This window comes from Varanus komodoensis, unplaced genomic scaffold (assembly GCF_004798865.1).
Source record: "Varanus komodoensis strain SLA01 unplaced genomic scaffold, ASM479886v1 scaffold56, whole genome shotgun sequence".
Taxonomy (NCBI): Eukaryota; Metazoa; Chordata; class Lepidosauria; order Squamata; family Varanidae; genus Varanus; species Varanus komodoensis.
In genome coordinates, this window is record NW_025336169.1 from 3,224,981 (window position 1) to 3,241,755 (window position 16,775).

Genomic DNA, 16,775 nt, shown 5'->3' on the forward strand with positions numbered 1-16,775 from the left:
CTAATTTCATTGGTAATACAATGGAAATAATAAAGATTCCCTACAGGATCCTAAACAGTCCTCTTCATTTATTATATCATATTCCCCCTTCATAATTCCAAAACAAGCCATGGCAAAAGATCTTTGTTTTCCAATGCACTTTCAGCAAGCACAACCAACCAAGAAAGAGTGTCTGAGCACACACAGAGTGGTTTGTTGAATCAGTCTAACAACTACTTCCAAGGACCCTCCTTTTGAGTACCTCTTGGCCCCCTCCCTCTGGGAGGGCCCGTTTGAAGACAAGGAAGCCCCTTCTCTGTCCATCATCTCTCTCTGCATCATGCCATGGGGTCAAGAGTCATACCAGGCTTGGCTGGCTGCTGGAGTTCTTCTCCCACACCCCCTCCCTGCAGTTGTATATCCTGAACATTTGGGGAAGGTGCCCTTGAGATAAGCCCCTCTGATTCTTCAATTTCAACATCTGAGGATTCTAGTTCCCAGGCCCCTCCTCACCTGACAAGTCCAAATCTTCCTGACCATGGAATGTGCATGAAGAATAACTGCTCCTTTCATTCCTAACAATATCTTTATCCCACCTGCAGCCTATATGCAGGGGGCTATGGGTACATGGATCTTCTTACAACAACCCTATGAGGATGACTAGGAGAATGACTGGCCAGGGTCACCCATCCATCTCTGGACATGAGTGGCAATTTGAATCTATGTTCCTCCTATCCTAGTTCGTAACCAATGCATTACCTTGCTTCTAACTATATCTTCAGTATATAATACTTCCCCCTCCCCTTGCCCCTTATTACTGGCTAGCCTTCATCAGTATCGACTCCTTTCCCTGAGAAACACATCCAAGTTTCACCACTCGGAGAGCAACTGACAACTTACCCAGATCAAACAACTAAAAGGTGTTGGGGGGGGGGGCATAGCTCTTTCTGCCAAGCAAGCACTGGACTATGCTGCATTCCATTTGATTAAAACAATTACCAGAAAGGCGGCCAAGAATTACATAAAACTTCCTCTCTGCACCACCCCAGCTCCTTTCCACCACCTCCACCCACATACTTCATACAGCTTCCCAGAGCTATTTGTACCATGCACAAGTTGTGCATACCATTCCACTGAAGCTGCGCTGAAGGAAGCAATCAAAAGCCACTTTTAAAGGTCACTTGCAGAAGAAATGCAAAACCATTGTTTTTACTGTAATGTTTTAATTATTTCATCTTCTATTATATATGTATTGTAGTGCAAATTCCTTAGAAATACCATATAAGCAGTTCAAGGAATATTATGAATAAGTTAAATAAAGCAATAAGAGTTGGTAGTGCAGGCATACCTCACTAGTCCAAACATCCTATGCAAAACCCCACACTATTAGAACTGAATGGGGGCTTGCCCTTCAAGAATGGTTTCAAAACCTCCATGGGTCACTTGTCCCATACTGTGGGTGATACAAACCATGAATTACCATGGACAATGCTGTCGGGGTCCATTGCAAAGTCCAAGAAGGGGAAAGCCCCCAGTTTGTAAAGTAACCTTCTCTATTTCACTTCTGATAGAGCAGACAAGTATGGAACCAGCTTCCAGGAAAGACATTCCGAGACTGCAGTGCCATAATGAGGCATTTCTGCATTCCGGGTGGGTTCCTCCACATGTCTGCTCCACTTCCACTACGGGCAGCAGAACAAATTAAGAATGGCTGTGAATCGTTAAGGTTAACCACTGTTGAAATTCTCACTCCCCACTGCTCAGATTGTGCCTGCTTAGATTTATTGTGCAAACCCCCCCAAAACAAATACCAAACAGCAGTTGCTGTCCAGTGTCTTATTTCTATGATTTGTTCTTCCCCACACCTAAATATGCTTTACAGTGTTGGGCTGCAGGGACAGGGTTAATAATAAGCTACTGAATAAGAAAACAATAAAGTGATGTTATATTCTGTATCTGATATTGATAAATAATTACCAGCATTGGGTTCCTCATTCTGTGCCCCAGTCGAGGTCACATTCGGGATTAGAACACAGGAAGTGCCTTATTCCAAAACAAACTGCTGGTACTTCTTAATGGTAGCACCTCTCCAGGGATTCCGACGGGGTTTTCCTAGCCTCCCTCAGAGATGCCAGAGAATTGTATACAAAGCATGTACCCTTGCACTGAGCTATAGTCTGGCAGCCTATATCAACTCACCCTAGCTACACTAACTATCTATAGCCGAAAAGAGAGCTACGCAAAGGCGCTTCCCTGTGAGCTTCAGCTCTTTGATTAAAATGGTCCAGTTGCAGAATAATAGCTCTGCCCTCGGTCAGACTGAAGGGTCATGGTTAATCAAGTTTTACAAGGGTGAAAAGATGCCACTTTTCTTTCCACATGCTTCACATGCACAGAGCCAGTGCCTGCTAGTGGTGGTATGATGAGAAAAAGATGGCATTTCTTCCCCTCCCCCTACTGCTTTCTGAACAGCTCTTTTTAAACTGCCAGAATGGCTTGCAGCTAGTTGGGACAGCTCCAAGTTTCATAAAGGCAGAGAGCCAGGCAAGCTGTACAGCGGGGATCAGCACAGAGACCCCAAGGCCAAATCTGTTTTGCTAAAGAACACCGAATGGACCCTGAGTTGCCAACACTGAGGAGGTGGTGGTGGTGGGGAACAGTGGCTGTAGCAATGTGACTTTTTCACTTTATCCTTCTCAGTATAGCGTCTCATAAAGCTAGCTACCAACCAGAGCTGAAAATATACTTTCTGCAAAAAGTGAAAAGGTAGGCTCCATTTGTGGTTCATTTCTGAAACATCTAAAACATCGCAGCCATATGCATAGTCTTGCACTTGAAAACTGTACATTTGCAAAGGTGGAGGCCGCTTGTATGTCAAAGCCTGATACCAGACTGAATCCTGATGAGACCTGGGTCCAGTCAAACCTTGTTTAGAAGAGCCAGATGGAGCTTTCTTTGGACGAAATCCTCAGAACACTATCTTGATGTTCTTTATCAGTCACAGGGACACAAGCTGGTTTGCTTTCTTCCTGAGTCACTCCCTGTGGTGCTATTTGTTCATTCCAGACACAACTGTAGTTCCCCAACCAATTTAGAATTGGTAACACCACTCTATTAAAGTCCATCATTAAAACAACAAAACACAACCCTGCCTTCTCTAGCAGAAGTAGCTGACTCTGGGCCATGTTTACACAATCTGATACTATGCTACAATAACCATCCCTGAAGTCGTTCCAGTCTGATTTGTTTACACATTAAAAGGGCAAATTTGAGGCTGAAAAAAGCTCTTGCAAGAGCTAGAACTCCTAACTCGCCCCCCCACCCCGCATTCTGAGATCCTAGGAAAACAACAATATGAGTTAACATCTCTAGTGGGTAGAATTCATGTTCCCAGAGGAAAAGGCAGTGACCTGAAAAAGACCCAACAATTAGCAACGGGTGATGGTTGAGGACCAAAGTAGCTGTGACAGGAAAGCCCCAAGTATCCGTGCGTGTGCCTGGCCTGAGCACATTTGAAGGGATGTGTGTCCATTTTTATTTTACAATTTTTACATGGAAAAGAGTAAACAGATGAAAAAAGCTAAATATGCTCCCACTTTTCTCCCAAACCAGCTTCAGTAGTAAACCAGACTAGGGGAAAAAGTGCTTAAAGTAATGAAATGCACTCCCTGAGTTATCCATGGGTGAGACAGACACTCACATAAACACATGTCAACCCCCCCACCCCCAACACACTGGCCTTGAAGCATTTTGACATTCATCCTTTGGGTGAACTGTGGCTGTTATCCGAGGACTGTAATTGAGAGAGAACCACTCTGAATCCTGACTGTGTAAACAACTCCACACTCCACCCTCTGATTATGCTCCCAGCATTCAGGTCTGGAGAAGTTCAGGTCTACAGGGATTAGGATGTCCCTGCCTGCAACCGGCAGCTGGCTGAATTATGCAGCCATAAGAATGGGATGAAATAAAGGGACTTCACATTTTCTTGAGGACTTATGTGCATAGAGCGCCCTGCCCTGCCCTGCCCTCACCATAATCGCTTGTGACATCCAAATGTCGTGTTTGGCCTTCAGGTCTTGCAAGCCATCAGAATGCTACAGAGCCACTGCTGTAAGCCCCAAATGCCAAGGATGCTGGGGAGCATTCGCACTTAGAACAAATTCATGAACCACATTTTGCAGGGAGAATTGGATGTCAGATTCTGGAAGCAAGAATTGCTAGGAAGATGGGTTGCCTCCTAGTCTGCCTTGGTAGTTGACTTTAAGTAGCACTGTCTCTTGGAAGGGTGCCCCAGACAAAGCCACACTACTAAAAAAAGAGGGGGGAAAAGACACTAAGAATAGACAAATGGGATGGAAGCCTTAGAAAGACAAGACAGGATATGTAAGCCTTTCACATTAGGAAATTCTGCCTAAATTTACAAAGACAAGCAGACAAACATCAGAATGATATAAAGGCACAGAGAAAGTGAGCAAGATTTTTTTTCTTGCTGTTAAAAATGATACATTTATTTTTATCAGGATACCAGTGTAAGCAGACACTTCCAGATTCTAACCTCTCCTAGCATGACACAAAGGAGTTAAAGTATCTGCAGAGTCCAGATTTTCCATGGAAATGCAACTGCGGGGGGGGGGGGGGCTTTGCATCACACACTCCTTAAGGCTCAGGACTCTGTCCAAGTCCTACAAGACAATAGCACCCCTGTTTTACGAGGGAACTGAAACACTTAAGGAGGCAGGGGGAAGGGGAGAATCACATCTCACTATGGTTGGATTATAGCTCTTTCTGCAATCTGAATGCATTTCCAAGCAGGGATAACTTTCTCAGGAACCTCAAGCAAGCAAAATTCCAACATTTCCACCTACAGCCAGATTCTGGTTGTTGCTCATAAGGAGGAGTTTTGACAATTGTCCACTAAGTCCAGTACTAACTAGATCAACACTCAAAAGACTGCACAGAATGTGCAATAATAAAATTCACAGAGACAAAGTCCTCTCAGAAAGAAACAGACAAGCAGAATACTTTCACAGGCAAAGGCCAAGCCCTTTTGTGTGGGAAAATAGTCCAACATTAACACGTGTTCACTACCTCAGGCCCAAAAGAGTTCCACTCAAAGACAGCAGGCAAAGGTCTTACTGCCTTCTAAGGGAGCATAATCAAGTCACTCCAACATTGTTTACTCATGAATTGGCAATATGCTGTTTTCAGTGTGCCTTACACAATACTGTATTTAGCCACTTAGAATTCATCAACAGAGGAAGATCATTTTCAACCACTTTACAGTCTCAGGATTCAACACCCTACAACTAATTGCTCAGCTTTTCTGGGGCCTTCCAGATCCTCTGGATAACAGCTCCCAGCATTCCTAGCCATTCTCTATGCTGGCTGGGGCTAACAGGAGTTGAATCCATCTAGAAAGCAGCACTAAATAATGGTACAAATTTGGCTTCCATTGATTTTTTTTTAACCAGGACATTACTCTGTCTTTGCAAATATTGAGACTATCAAGTTCCTCTTTATTTCTGCTCCCTATCTATGCAGGAGTCTATGTGCTTCACCCAGGGAGACAAGCACATCCGAGCTGGCCTTTGTGTTTTCAGAAATGAGAGTCAGCCATTGTTTCTTTATCACAGAATGCTGAGTGTTATCTGATACCTGCAACCCCTACCAACATTTACTCACTCCACAACCACAGTTTTGAAACAGCGTCTATACTACAGTCCTCAGGGCCACAAGAGCTTGCCTAATACAGTTCACAACCAAATTGGATCGCGAACAGAAATTTCAGAAAAATTTTGCCTCAGGTCACGAACGCCACATCGAGTGGTGATCACGGTCGTGCTCGGTTGGGGGGAGATGGCAGCGGTCGCACTCCTGCAGGGAAGATGGGCACGATGGGGTGGGGGGGGGAGATGGCCTCAATCTTTGTTGTTCTTTGTTACTTTGTTGTTGTTTTTTAATTTTTATGATTAAAAAGGGTTACAGAACAGATTAACCTTATTTACATTGAACCCTATGGGGAAATTTTACTTGGGTCAAGACCAATTTGGGTCGCAACCAGAGTCGTGGAACGGGTTAAGTTCGTGAGCCAAGATACCCCTGTATTTGAATGTTCCTGTTTCTCCCTTCATCCCCCACCTTCTTATATTACCTAGTCCAATTAAGAATTAAAAGTCTAAACCATCTTTTGTGGCATTCTCATTGGTCCTAATCAAGATAGTACCTACCTGTGAATTTTGGCTCTCCCTGCCCCCTCCCCCAAGTTTTAGATTTTTTATTCATGGACCGGTGTGACTATTATTGTTTTTAAAAACCTGAATGAAAGGAATGTACACCAAGATTCAAGGTAGCAGATTGATTTCTCCACTGGTGAGAATAAATAGCAATGTTTTAGCTAAATCACAACATACCTACATTTGTCAACCTATTTTCCCACATTCCTCTTGCCCTGCTAAGGCACAATCCATGGAAAGTTCTTCCATACATGCCTAACTGAAATGAACAGAAGCAGATCAAAAGCACAATGACTGTACAATGAAAATCTTTTACAACTGAAGAACAAAACAAAAAAAAGCAAACATTTTCAAGATTCGTGCCAACTATGAATTCTGGCAATTAAAAATATTTGGATGGTTCAAACCATGTTACTGTTCTGAATACAGTTCTACAGTGATCAGTAAATTGCATTGTTTCCCTTCTTTTCTCATTCTACAGATATGAAGACTGGGCAACTTAATATGCTTGTTTCAGTAGACTTAATGTTTAGTACACAATGAGCTTTGCTTAGTGGACATGAGGTGCTTGTGTACATGATTCTTAGATATAGATTAGGACTACGAAAATCTCAAACAATTAGGTCACTTTGACTCTTAAATACTCCGGGTTGGCACCTATAGTTTTAAATACTTCCTCAAGCAGGAAAGATTAAAATAGATTTGCAGAATGGGGTTCTTTCCTAAGCACACGTTCAGCCCAAGAATTAGTTTTCAGTTCAAGCACTGAAAATCCCACATAAATCTACTCCTGTTTTCTCCAAAGCTTTATTGCATAATTCAGGAGGTTAAAGAAGGTTCTTGTTATCACAGAATCACAGTGAAGGAAGGACCTCAGAGATCTGGTTCAATGCAGGTTCTGTACCACAGGATGATGCTACAGCATCACTGCCAGATGGTCATCCAACTTCTGCTGAAACACATTCAGCCAAGGGGAACCAACCATCTCCCAAGGCAATCAGTTGCAGTGCTGAACAATGAAGTGGAAATCTGCTTCCCTGCAAAGGAGTGAGTCCTGCTTTCTGGAGCACAAGAGAACAAGTTGGTTCTATCTTCTGTTTGCTCTATCTTCTGTTTGACAGCTTTTCATGTCTCTCCTTAATCTTCCCTTCTGAGTGTTAAAAATATGCAACTCTTTCAAATGTTGGGGCGGCATATAAGTTGTCTAAATAAATAAATAAATAAATAAATAAAATGTTCCTCATAAGACTTAGTTTTCAGACCCCTCACTATTCAAATTGCTCTTCTATGGACACATTTCAACTTGTCAACATCCTTCTTAAAAGGTGGCACTCAGAACTGGACACAGTACTCCAAATACTGCAAGACTAATGCAGAATTGAGCAGAATTATAACTCTCATGAACTGGATGCTATGCTTCTGCCTATGCTTAAATGCTGCATTACACTGCTGGCTTGCGTTCAGCTTGTGATCCACTAAGACACATAGGTCCCTTTCATATGTACTGCTGCCATGCTAGGTCTCCTCCATCCTGTATTTGTGTATGTTTTTTTAAATTTTTTAATGCATTTATCTCTGTTGTATCCATATATACATTCAAACGTAAGCACATTCTTTGAAGAGTGGTTAAGAAGTATTTTAATTAATTAATAAGATCCAAGTGCAATTTTAAACCTTGAAGTTCTCTGTTGTTGAGATGTTTATAGTCAGATTTTCTGTACCTGAGTGATAATGAGGGAAGATGGAAAAATGTTAAGGCTTCCAAAGAAGAAAAGCAAAGCCACTGAACAAACAGCTCTCAGTTACAAGGTTGGCTTGCTTACATGTAATATCATGTATTTCCAGCCGATTTTACAAATTTCAGCCATCCTCATACCAGCTCTCTACAACTGGATTTTTAGAACTCTTATTTTACAGATGAGGTGGTAAAATAGGAGCCTTGCTAAGGGCTACACACAAGAAAATTCCTGGATGCATTAGATATGGACAGACCTTACATTCAGATATGAATCTTATACTCTTACAGCATAGAAATCAATAGTTTAATCCCCCCCCACACACACACTGTGTAATGTACAGAAGGAAGGAGAACAATTTCACAACCATTCCAGTGTTTTGATGTTTACAACCAGAAAGATCATTCTTCCCAGCATCCAAGCCTTCTCAGCACAACCACAAAAAAACTGGAAGTCAATTGCCAAATTAACAATGCACATGACAAAAGTGAAAGCACGGAGAAAGCACCTCTCCATGGAGAAAAGCCCCTGGTAGAGCAATGCACCATCTGACCAGATGGCAGAGTCACAAATACCTCTGTGAATTTATGGAATGCAACAGCTGTAGTTTGTATATTCCAATACCCATGGTTTTAGAACACAGAGTTGTTTCAAAAAATGCCGTCGAACTGTGTGCATGTAGCCAAAGAATGCCTCAGTGAAAGCTGTTCATGAAGGCAGAATACAATAATGGGAAAATATTTGAAACCTCAAATTACAGCCCAAGGACCTTTCAGAGAGAACCACATATTCTACGACATATCCAACGATTTCTTGGGAAGGAGACGGACTTAAGTGAAATCACAGATGTCCTTACTCCAATAAAATGTATCTTCATGCACAATCTTTTATCAAATTACCATGATCCTCAGCCATTTTTATTCAATCTAGTACATCCAGGGCAGGGCCGGGCCTCAGGTAGCCAACTGGCTGCTAAACATATAGGAGCTGTTTACCTGACACAGCCCACTACAGGTGAGGCTGCTCAGTACATCCATATTTTGAATATGCAACCCACCCTAAGTCTCATATAACATACATTCACGGGGTTCCCACAAGAAAACAACCCCAGATGGGAGATGCATATTCAAAATGGCACCCACAGCTTTTAGCTAGGACCTAGTCAATACTTTGATGGATTTCTCACACCCTCAGTTTAGACTTCCTCTTTTTTAGGTGTTATTGCCAACTTTAAATTAGCACAGTAATTTAATACTCATAGTCTAGTAATAAAAGTCTTTCCTGCAGACATCTAAACAGAACATTTGTTTGCTATTAGAGGAAAGATGGAGATGCCATAAATGGATCTTGGGTTACTTGCAATACAGGTTCTGCCTCTGACAGTCATAGGAAACAGACTGTTCCTTAGACTCTTCACTTAAGTGTTCTTTCTACTCTTGTACAAATGTGAAAATGTTGTACATGGCTTGTGAAGGTGCTTAGATTCCATAAAGGCCAGGGTGACTTAATTTATACTGTTAATTTATATTATTTTATGGAAGTTTATTTATGGATGTGAGCCACCCCGAGGCTTCGGCGAATGGGGCGGCATAGAAGTCTCCTAACTAACTAACTAACTAACTAACTAAATAAACTAGGACAGAATCTTTGAATTTCAAGATGGTTATATTCTAGTTAAAATGGTTATAAAAACTGATGGCTGGTTTCACCTTCAAGATTGTTCTACACAGGCAAAAATTATAAGCCAAGACTAAAAATAGAAGCCAGACCTTGTTAATACCAATGCCAAAAGAAAGCAGTTTATATATGCCTGGAAGTCTAATGGAGTTACAAGACTGAAGTAAAACACTTCAGGCAGAATATAAGTGGAAAGGTAAGCTAGATGTGATGGCAAATCAGTTTCAAATCTGAGGATGATTATTCTTATAGAAAAAACTAACTTAAGGTGCAACACTGCGAATTTAGACAGAAAAAAGACATACAATTCCCAGCATTCCCCAGCAAGCTAGACTGGCTGGGACATGCTAATACATTTTTTTGTGTCTAAACTTGCCCAGCACTCTGCTTTTGGAATATTGTAAGCATCTCACCTTATCTACCTCAGAATATACTATCTACATTAAGTATATGCATGGAGTATGCATATCATGTCAGAAAGAACAGAAGAGACAGAAGGATGATTGAGTTTTGTAAACACCTAAACCCCTGATTGAGTATTGTGAATTTTACACCACAGTTGTACTGCTTAGAAACACAATTTTAGTCAATTTAGGAGAAACCAATACATGTGTAATAGAAAAAGAATAGCATGTTCTGTCACTGCGGGCTAAATAAAATACTGCTGCTGGATAATGGATGTGCTGAAAAAGTTAAGGTCATAAATAACATAAGCACATATGAACTTCCAAACAACGAGGAAGGTTAGAAATAGGTGTTATTTGTCAGGTATGAGTGGCAGATGTTTGGAGAGTGTATGAAAGTGAAAGCTAAATAGGTATTAAGGAAGTGACAGGATAAGCAATCGCATAATTCGTCTAGCATCCAGTACTTGATCATAATGCATCAAGATATGCTAGTGTGGTGTAGTGGTTCAAAGCACGGGAGTAGAACTCAGGCAACCTGGGTGACTCCCACTCAGCTATGGAGCCAACTGGGTGACTCTGGCCCAGTCACAAATGCTCAGCCAAGCCTTCCTCACAGGGTTGTTGTTGTGCAGATAAGATTGAGCAGGAGTATTATGTAAGCCACTTGGTAAGAAATTTTATAAGAAAAAAGGTGGACTAGAAACCAAATCAAATAAATAAATAAATCTTGGGGGAAGGGGGCATGGAATAGGATAGATGAGCCTCATGAGTAGTCTAGTACTTTAAAGCAAAGCTGAGGGTGTTAGGTGAGGCATGTTCAATAAAAAATACGGTTTATAGCAGATAAAAGGAGTGTCCATAAATGGAGTAATATGAATGAAGTGGGGGACTCAGTTAAGCTTTTAGTTGTTATATGAAAAAGATACACCACAAAAAGATACAGCAAGATGATAAAGGAGTTGCATGAGTGAGGTTTCGCATGAGATTCTGAGCATACTGAATACAGCATGCTGTAGATATAAAAATTAGCAGAATAAGAAATGTATGAACAGCTGCTATTTCTGCAATATATACAGAAAGCAGAAGTATTAAACATGTCATGTAAGAAAACTGCAAATATGTTGCAACTTTCTGGCTAGTATTTGGACAAATTATTCCACATTTTTGTTGTGGAGCATATTAATGAAATAATTAACAGTGCAATTTAAATGTCTAGTCCTGCTGAGTTTAATGAAACTTAATCTCAGGTGAGTAAGCATAGGATTGCCATCCAAGATACTGCTGGAAGAGGAAATCTTACCAAAAAAATTTAAAACAGACTGAAGGGAATGCGGAATAATGTAGGAAAGGCTTAGCAGGAAAACAAGCATGAATTTAAACTGGGAAAAGGGCCAAAGGAGAAATGCAGAAAGCCTAATAATGAACTAAGCAAACCAGGTAACGGAGAGTTAAACTTAAAAACCCACTTCCCTAAAAATGCAATAAGAGACATACCTCAGAGAAAAAAGAAAAGCATGTATATGTCAGAAACACCCAAAACAGCAAATACGGGAAAATTTTCAACTTGAAAAGGGTCCTGCTAACAAATAGAAAACAGGGCACAAAAGTTTCCTAAATACTTCCTTGAACTGATAGTGCCAAAACACCACAATACTGGTGTATTCACAATGCCTGTTTGCCCAAAAGTAAGTTCAACAGCAAGTAGTCTTTGGATTGTAGTCTGAATATCCCAAAGTTTTCCTCATCAAAAGTTTTCCTCCTCTTTTACAGAAAAGTTCTGCCAACTCTAAAACACAGTCCAACACATCAGCATATCAGGGCTAATCAAAAAGGTCACACATAATAGTGTACAATCTCTCACTTCTTCAAAGCTTTTTGGTGGGCTGGATATTAAACATAACCTAAAACATTCAAGTCCCAAGGAAGTCAGAAGTACGCTCACTAATTTATAGGACGTTTTGGCTGGCTTAGCAATAAAATGCATTACTTTGCTGTTGTGTTTGCATTTTTTCTCTTCTAATGGACCCAAAAGGCTACCTGCCACTTCTGAGGATATAAAATCCTCTCCACTTTCTTTCCCAAATGTTCTTAAAAGCACACTTGTGTTGAAGGGTTTACTCAATCTCTCCAAGGAGTTGGCTGCAGAGAGTTTGGGGGAAGACTGGAACACAGTGCGCTGTGTATAGATGTTCAGAAGGTACAACATGGAGCGGCTTGCCCAGCCTCGTGTTAATGGCACTCCCGGCAGGGGATGATGGGTGTGGTAGTCCCACACAGCTGTATGGAACCAGCTTGGGGAAAGAAGGTGGTGGGGGAGGGGGGAGATAGGAGAAATTGGGACACTGACCCGAGGGGAAATGTTATGGGCACACAACGGGAGAGAAGGACGCAGGTTGAAGTCCAAACACCGGGGGGGGGGGGCCGGGGGAGCCCAGGAACTTGGGGGGTGGGAAAGAATGAAATTAACACCCCCAAGAAGCTGGAATGAACGCTTCCTGGGAAGGGGGGTGAGGCTGCGACTGGCTGAGGGGCTTTGGCGGAGGGAGGCGAGGAACAGGGCGGGTTGCGAGGAGGGGGCTGAGCCCGGATCGAGACTGGACGGCCAGGGCGCGCGGGGCGCTGCGCCGGCGAGAAGCGCCAGCCTGTGGGGCGAAGCTCGGGGGAGGGCGCCACGGAAGGGGGCGGGCGGGGGGACCCTCCCCTGGAAAGTAAAGGGAGGCAGAGTTGGGGAGGGTCGGGGAGGGGAGGGTCGCTCCCTCCCAGCCTCCCCCCAGCCGCTCGGGGCTCACCCAGGTCGTCCATGTTGCCGTCGCCTCGCTCCGCTCCGGCGGCCACCGCTCGACTGGGGCGACCGCAACTTTCCCCTCAGCTCCGCCACCGCACGCGCACGCGCGGGCGCGCTCACGGATGCCCCCCGCCCCTTCTCCCACCCGGCCCGCGGAGGCCCGCCCCTTCGCGCGGGCGCGGGCACGTGGGGGCGCGCGCGAGCACCCCCTCCGCTTCGCCCACCTCGAGCGCCTCGAAGCGCCGCCCCGCCCCTAGTGGCCGGCCGTGGGAGCTGCAAGGAAAGGGTCTCCCCCCAGCCCCCGGCGCCCCTTCTACAGGGGGAACGTTCCTTAACCCGCGGCGGTTCGGAGACCTTACAGAAAATGCCCCCCCGCGCTTTAAAAAAAAAACAAAACAAAAAATCACGAGTTGCGCCTGTTGCAGTTGATGGCGCTCTGCACGTGTGAAAAGAGTTCGTGCTGCTGCGAAGATCGAGGAGAGGCAGGTCTTTGGTGCGGTGGCGGCGGTGGCGGAAGCAGAGCCCCGAATCTCCGGGAGAACCTCTTCTTGCTATTGTTCACCCGAACAACCTGAACAAAGTTAAGCTCAATCAAAACACTTAGAACACTAAAATAATAATTAAAAAAAAAACCATGAACAGTCAAATTAGGTGCACCACAATAAGCACAGGAGAGCAATAAGCACAATAAGGGATCATCAGAAGAGGTGCAACGTAAGAGGCTCTGCCATCCACCATAGGGCAGGGATGCTGGGAAACAGCACATTTTATTGTTTAGGGGCTGCCACAGAGAAGGCCCTGCCCAGTCTCCATGTCCTTAGGCGCCGAAGGCAGGACATAATGCAAAACTGCTCCTAAGGACTCTGTGATGTGTACCCATATTGTACATGTGTTCTGAAATGCTGATGTTGGGTTTGATGGTGAATAAAATGTGAACCTGACACTGCCAGAAAAATGTGCAGTGATGGTACTTGGTGAACCTGTTCAAGGGAAGGGCTTTCACTACAGATGACACTGAAGAAACATTGTTTTTGAGTATATGAGTGATGGCTCCTTGATAGCCCATTGGCACTGCAATCCTTTTCCAGGAACCATTCCAAGCCCTGGTCCTTACCTGGATATCTAAAGGGCTACCTCCTGCTACATCAGTTCCTTCTGAACAGTTTCTTCTTGCAATTCACCCCCATGACGAGGATGGCCCTCCAGGGCTGGAGCCCTCGCCTTCTGGAGGGCCGTCTGCTCCACCACCCTGCTGTCCACAGGCACATGCTGCAATATGGACATTAAGGCCCTGTGTCTGCACTGAGGGCTGCACTTTCGCCCCAGGTATCAACACAGAAGCCAAGTAGCCATGAAAAGCAGGTGCTAGTAATCTGTGACAATTCTGAGCAAAAACGTGTGTACAACCTCACCTTCTCCAGCAATGTTCCACTAGAACTCCCAGCATGGGTGGCCGGGCCATGCTGGGAGTTGTAGTCTAACACATCCAGAGAGCTCCAGAATGGTGAAAGCTGGTACACAATGGAAGATTCTGCTGTTTCACTTGGGCATTGTGACCACCTTGTAAATGTGTAAGCTTTATATAAAATTGTGGCAGGCTAATTCCCCACTTCACTGTTTAAATCGTTTCCCCTCCATTCCCCTGCAAGACAGGGCCATAACTGTGCCCCCTTTTAAGAAAGACCTGGTTTTGCAATTATAGCCAGAAATCGGGGGGGGGGGGGCATAGATTGTATGGCTTATATTGAGAAAACGACTTGACAGACTGATCAGTACTGTATAAGAGAAGTCTGTTTGAAGATGGTCTGTGCCCATTGTGGCTAAGGAAATATTTGTAGGATTTTAAAATTTGACAAATGACCTCCAGCAGTTTGACAGGTACAGCCTGATTTCCTTCTGCCCACAGACTTACACGGGATTCACAGTGCAGGAATGTTCCTTCCCTTGTGTAAGAAACAGCTCTTGCCATCAACTGGTGGAACAAGTTCCATCCAATAAACAGGACTTCAATAAAACTACTACTTATATCATCCCCAAAGCTTCAGAAATTGAGTAGAGCCACGTTCAAACAAGCTTCCGAAAAGACTAACGTTCATTGTGCCATATTTAAAAATTTAGCTAAGGTTTATTTACAAAAGAATAAACTGAAATTAGATATCAGGCACATGAAGCGTATCCTCACTATTCATCTTTCTTTAAACCAAAATTATCAGTCTCCGTAGAGACTGTCAAAAATTGCCATTGCCGACTATATTTCAAGTCGTCATGGCGGGGTATTGGGAAAAGTTTTCAATTAGCAATAATCGCGCCTCGGATTAACCTCATTGGCTACGATACTGCCACTGCGCAAAGCTGTCCGATAAACGCCGGGCTCTTTCGGCCCAAGCTGCACGACAATGAATGAAGGCATGGCGAACTCTCGTTAGCGAGACAACGGAAAGTATACCGATCACTAGCCATCCAACACCACACAGCATCCTGTCTTCCATTTTCACTCAATGGGAGGATGGAGAGTGGGGTCCCCTTTCTGAATTGAAAAGCTGATGCATCAGCTCTAAGACTTCTGGGTGTTTTATGCTAATCAGCTGAGACGTCAAACCTACGGAAGCTGGGCGCTTTGCAGAGAAAAAGGTAGAGGTGGCTGCAAAGCAGGCGAAGATCCTTTTATTGGTATTTTTTTCAGTGGATACAGCATCAACGTTTCAATCAGTAACCGTTCTTACCTGCATGTTTACAAAAGGGCAAAAATATAAGAGCTAGATTCTCAGAGGCAGCTCATCCATTGCTGCCACAAGCCTGATCATGCAATTCGTTTCCATTTATTATTTTTTGCAGACACCAACCTGCTTCTCCTAAGTACAATGCAGTACATTGTCCTGAGTACAATGCAGGAAGAGACAGCATGTATGTCTCTGAAGGATGAGTGGGTGGATTTATGTATTTATGTATTATGGATAGCAGGTATTTTGTAAGCAAGCAGAATTCCTAGCAACGCACAACACGGGTGATCGTGGGGCAATGGACTTTACTTCCAACTTCCAGATTTTGTGGCGCTTGAATCAACATGGGGCAGCCGTAATTCTTCGCAGATTATAAGACCTAGGATCCATCTAACCCAGTATTACACACCGGGTTCACACACTGGAAGCCCACAAGCAGCACTTATAGCAGTACTCTCCCCACTATGTTTCCCAGCAGCTGGTGTGCACAGGCATACTATCTCTGAAAGCCTTCTCCACATCTTGTCTGCCCCTTTTAAAGTTGTCCAAACTGGTGACCATCAGTTCAGCTGGTCATCATAAATTCCAGAGTTTAACTATGCTCTGTCTGAAGAAGTCTTCCCTTTGCTCTGTCCAGAATCTCCCACCAGTTTCATGGGATGACCTCTTTGGGTTCTCGTATAAGGACAAGAAGAAAATGTCTCATTATCTACTTTCTGCACGTCCTGTATAATTTTGTACACCTCTATCATGTCTCACATCACTTGCCTAAGCTAAACTCTCCCAGACGTATTCTTTCCATATAGGGGAGTTGCTGAAACACCTTATTCATTTTAGCTGTCCTTTTCTGTACTTTTTCCCAGCTCTACAATATGCTTTTTTAGGTGTACTAATCAGAACTGTAAAGGAATGGTCTAAGTGCAGTTACACTGTAAAATTGTATAAGGACAATATGAATGTGGCAGTTTCATTTTCAATTCCTTTCCTAATTATGCCTAATATGGAGCTTTGTGTTTTGCAGCTGCCACTTCCTGGGCTGAAACTTTCATCAAGCTGTCTAATACAACCTCAATGACTTTTTTCAGTGGTTCAGATCCCATTAACATAGCCTAGAAGTTGATTTTTTGTCCCAGTGTGCATCACTTATGTTAAACCACATTTGCCTTTTTGATACCTGATCCACCAGTTTAGCAAGATTATGGAGCTCTTTACAGCCTCTTTTTTAACGACCTTAA

The 16,775-nt window shown here is 43.4% G+C and overlaps 1 protein-coding gene and 1 non-coding gene across 3 annotated transcripts in view; both read right to left on the minus strand.

Moving 5' to 3' along the window:
- The window catches only part of PXN (paxillin), a 68,211-nt gene extending 55,272 nt beyond the window's left edge, over positions 1 to 12,939 (minus strand). For both annotated transcript variants that reach the window (XM_044448858.1, XM_044448857.1), the window contains exon 1: positions 12,825 to 12,939. In XM_044448858.1, coding sequence (XP_044304793.1) covers positions 12,825 to 12,837 — 13 coding nt within the window. In that variant the 5' untranslated portion in view covers positions 12,838 to 12,939. The remainder of the gene's footprint in view (positions 1 to 12,824) is intronic.
- Positions 12,940 to 15,033: 2,094 nt separating this feature from the next.
- Positions 15,034 to 15,174, minus strand: LOC123032844. The gene has a single exon (XR_006416547.1). It is a non-coding gene; the product is annotated as a U4 spliceosomal RNA (small nuclear RNA).
- Between the last annotated feature and the right edge of the window lie 1,601 nt (positions 15,175 to 16,775).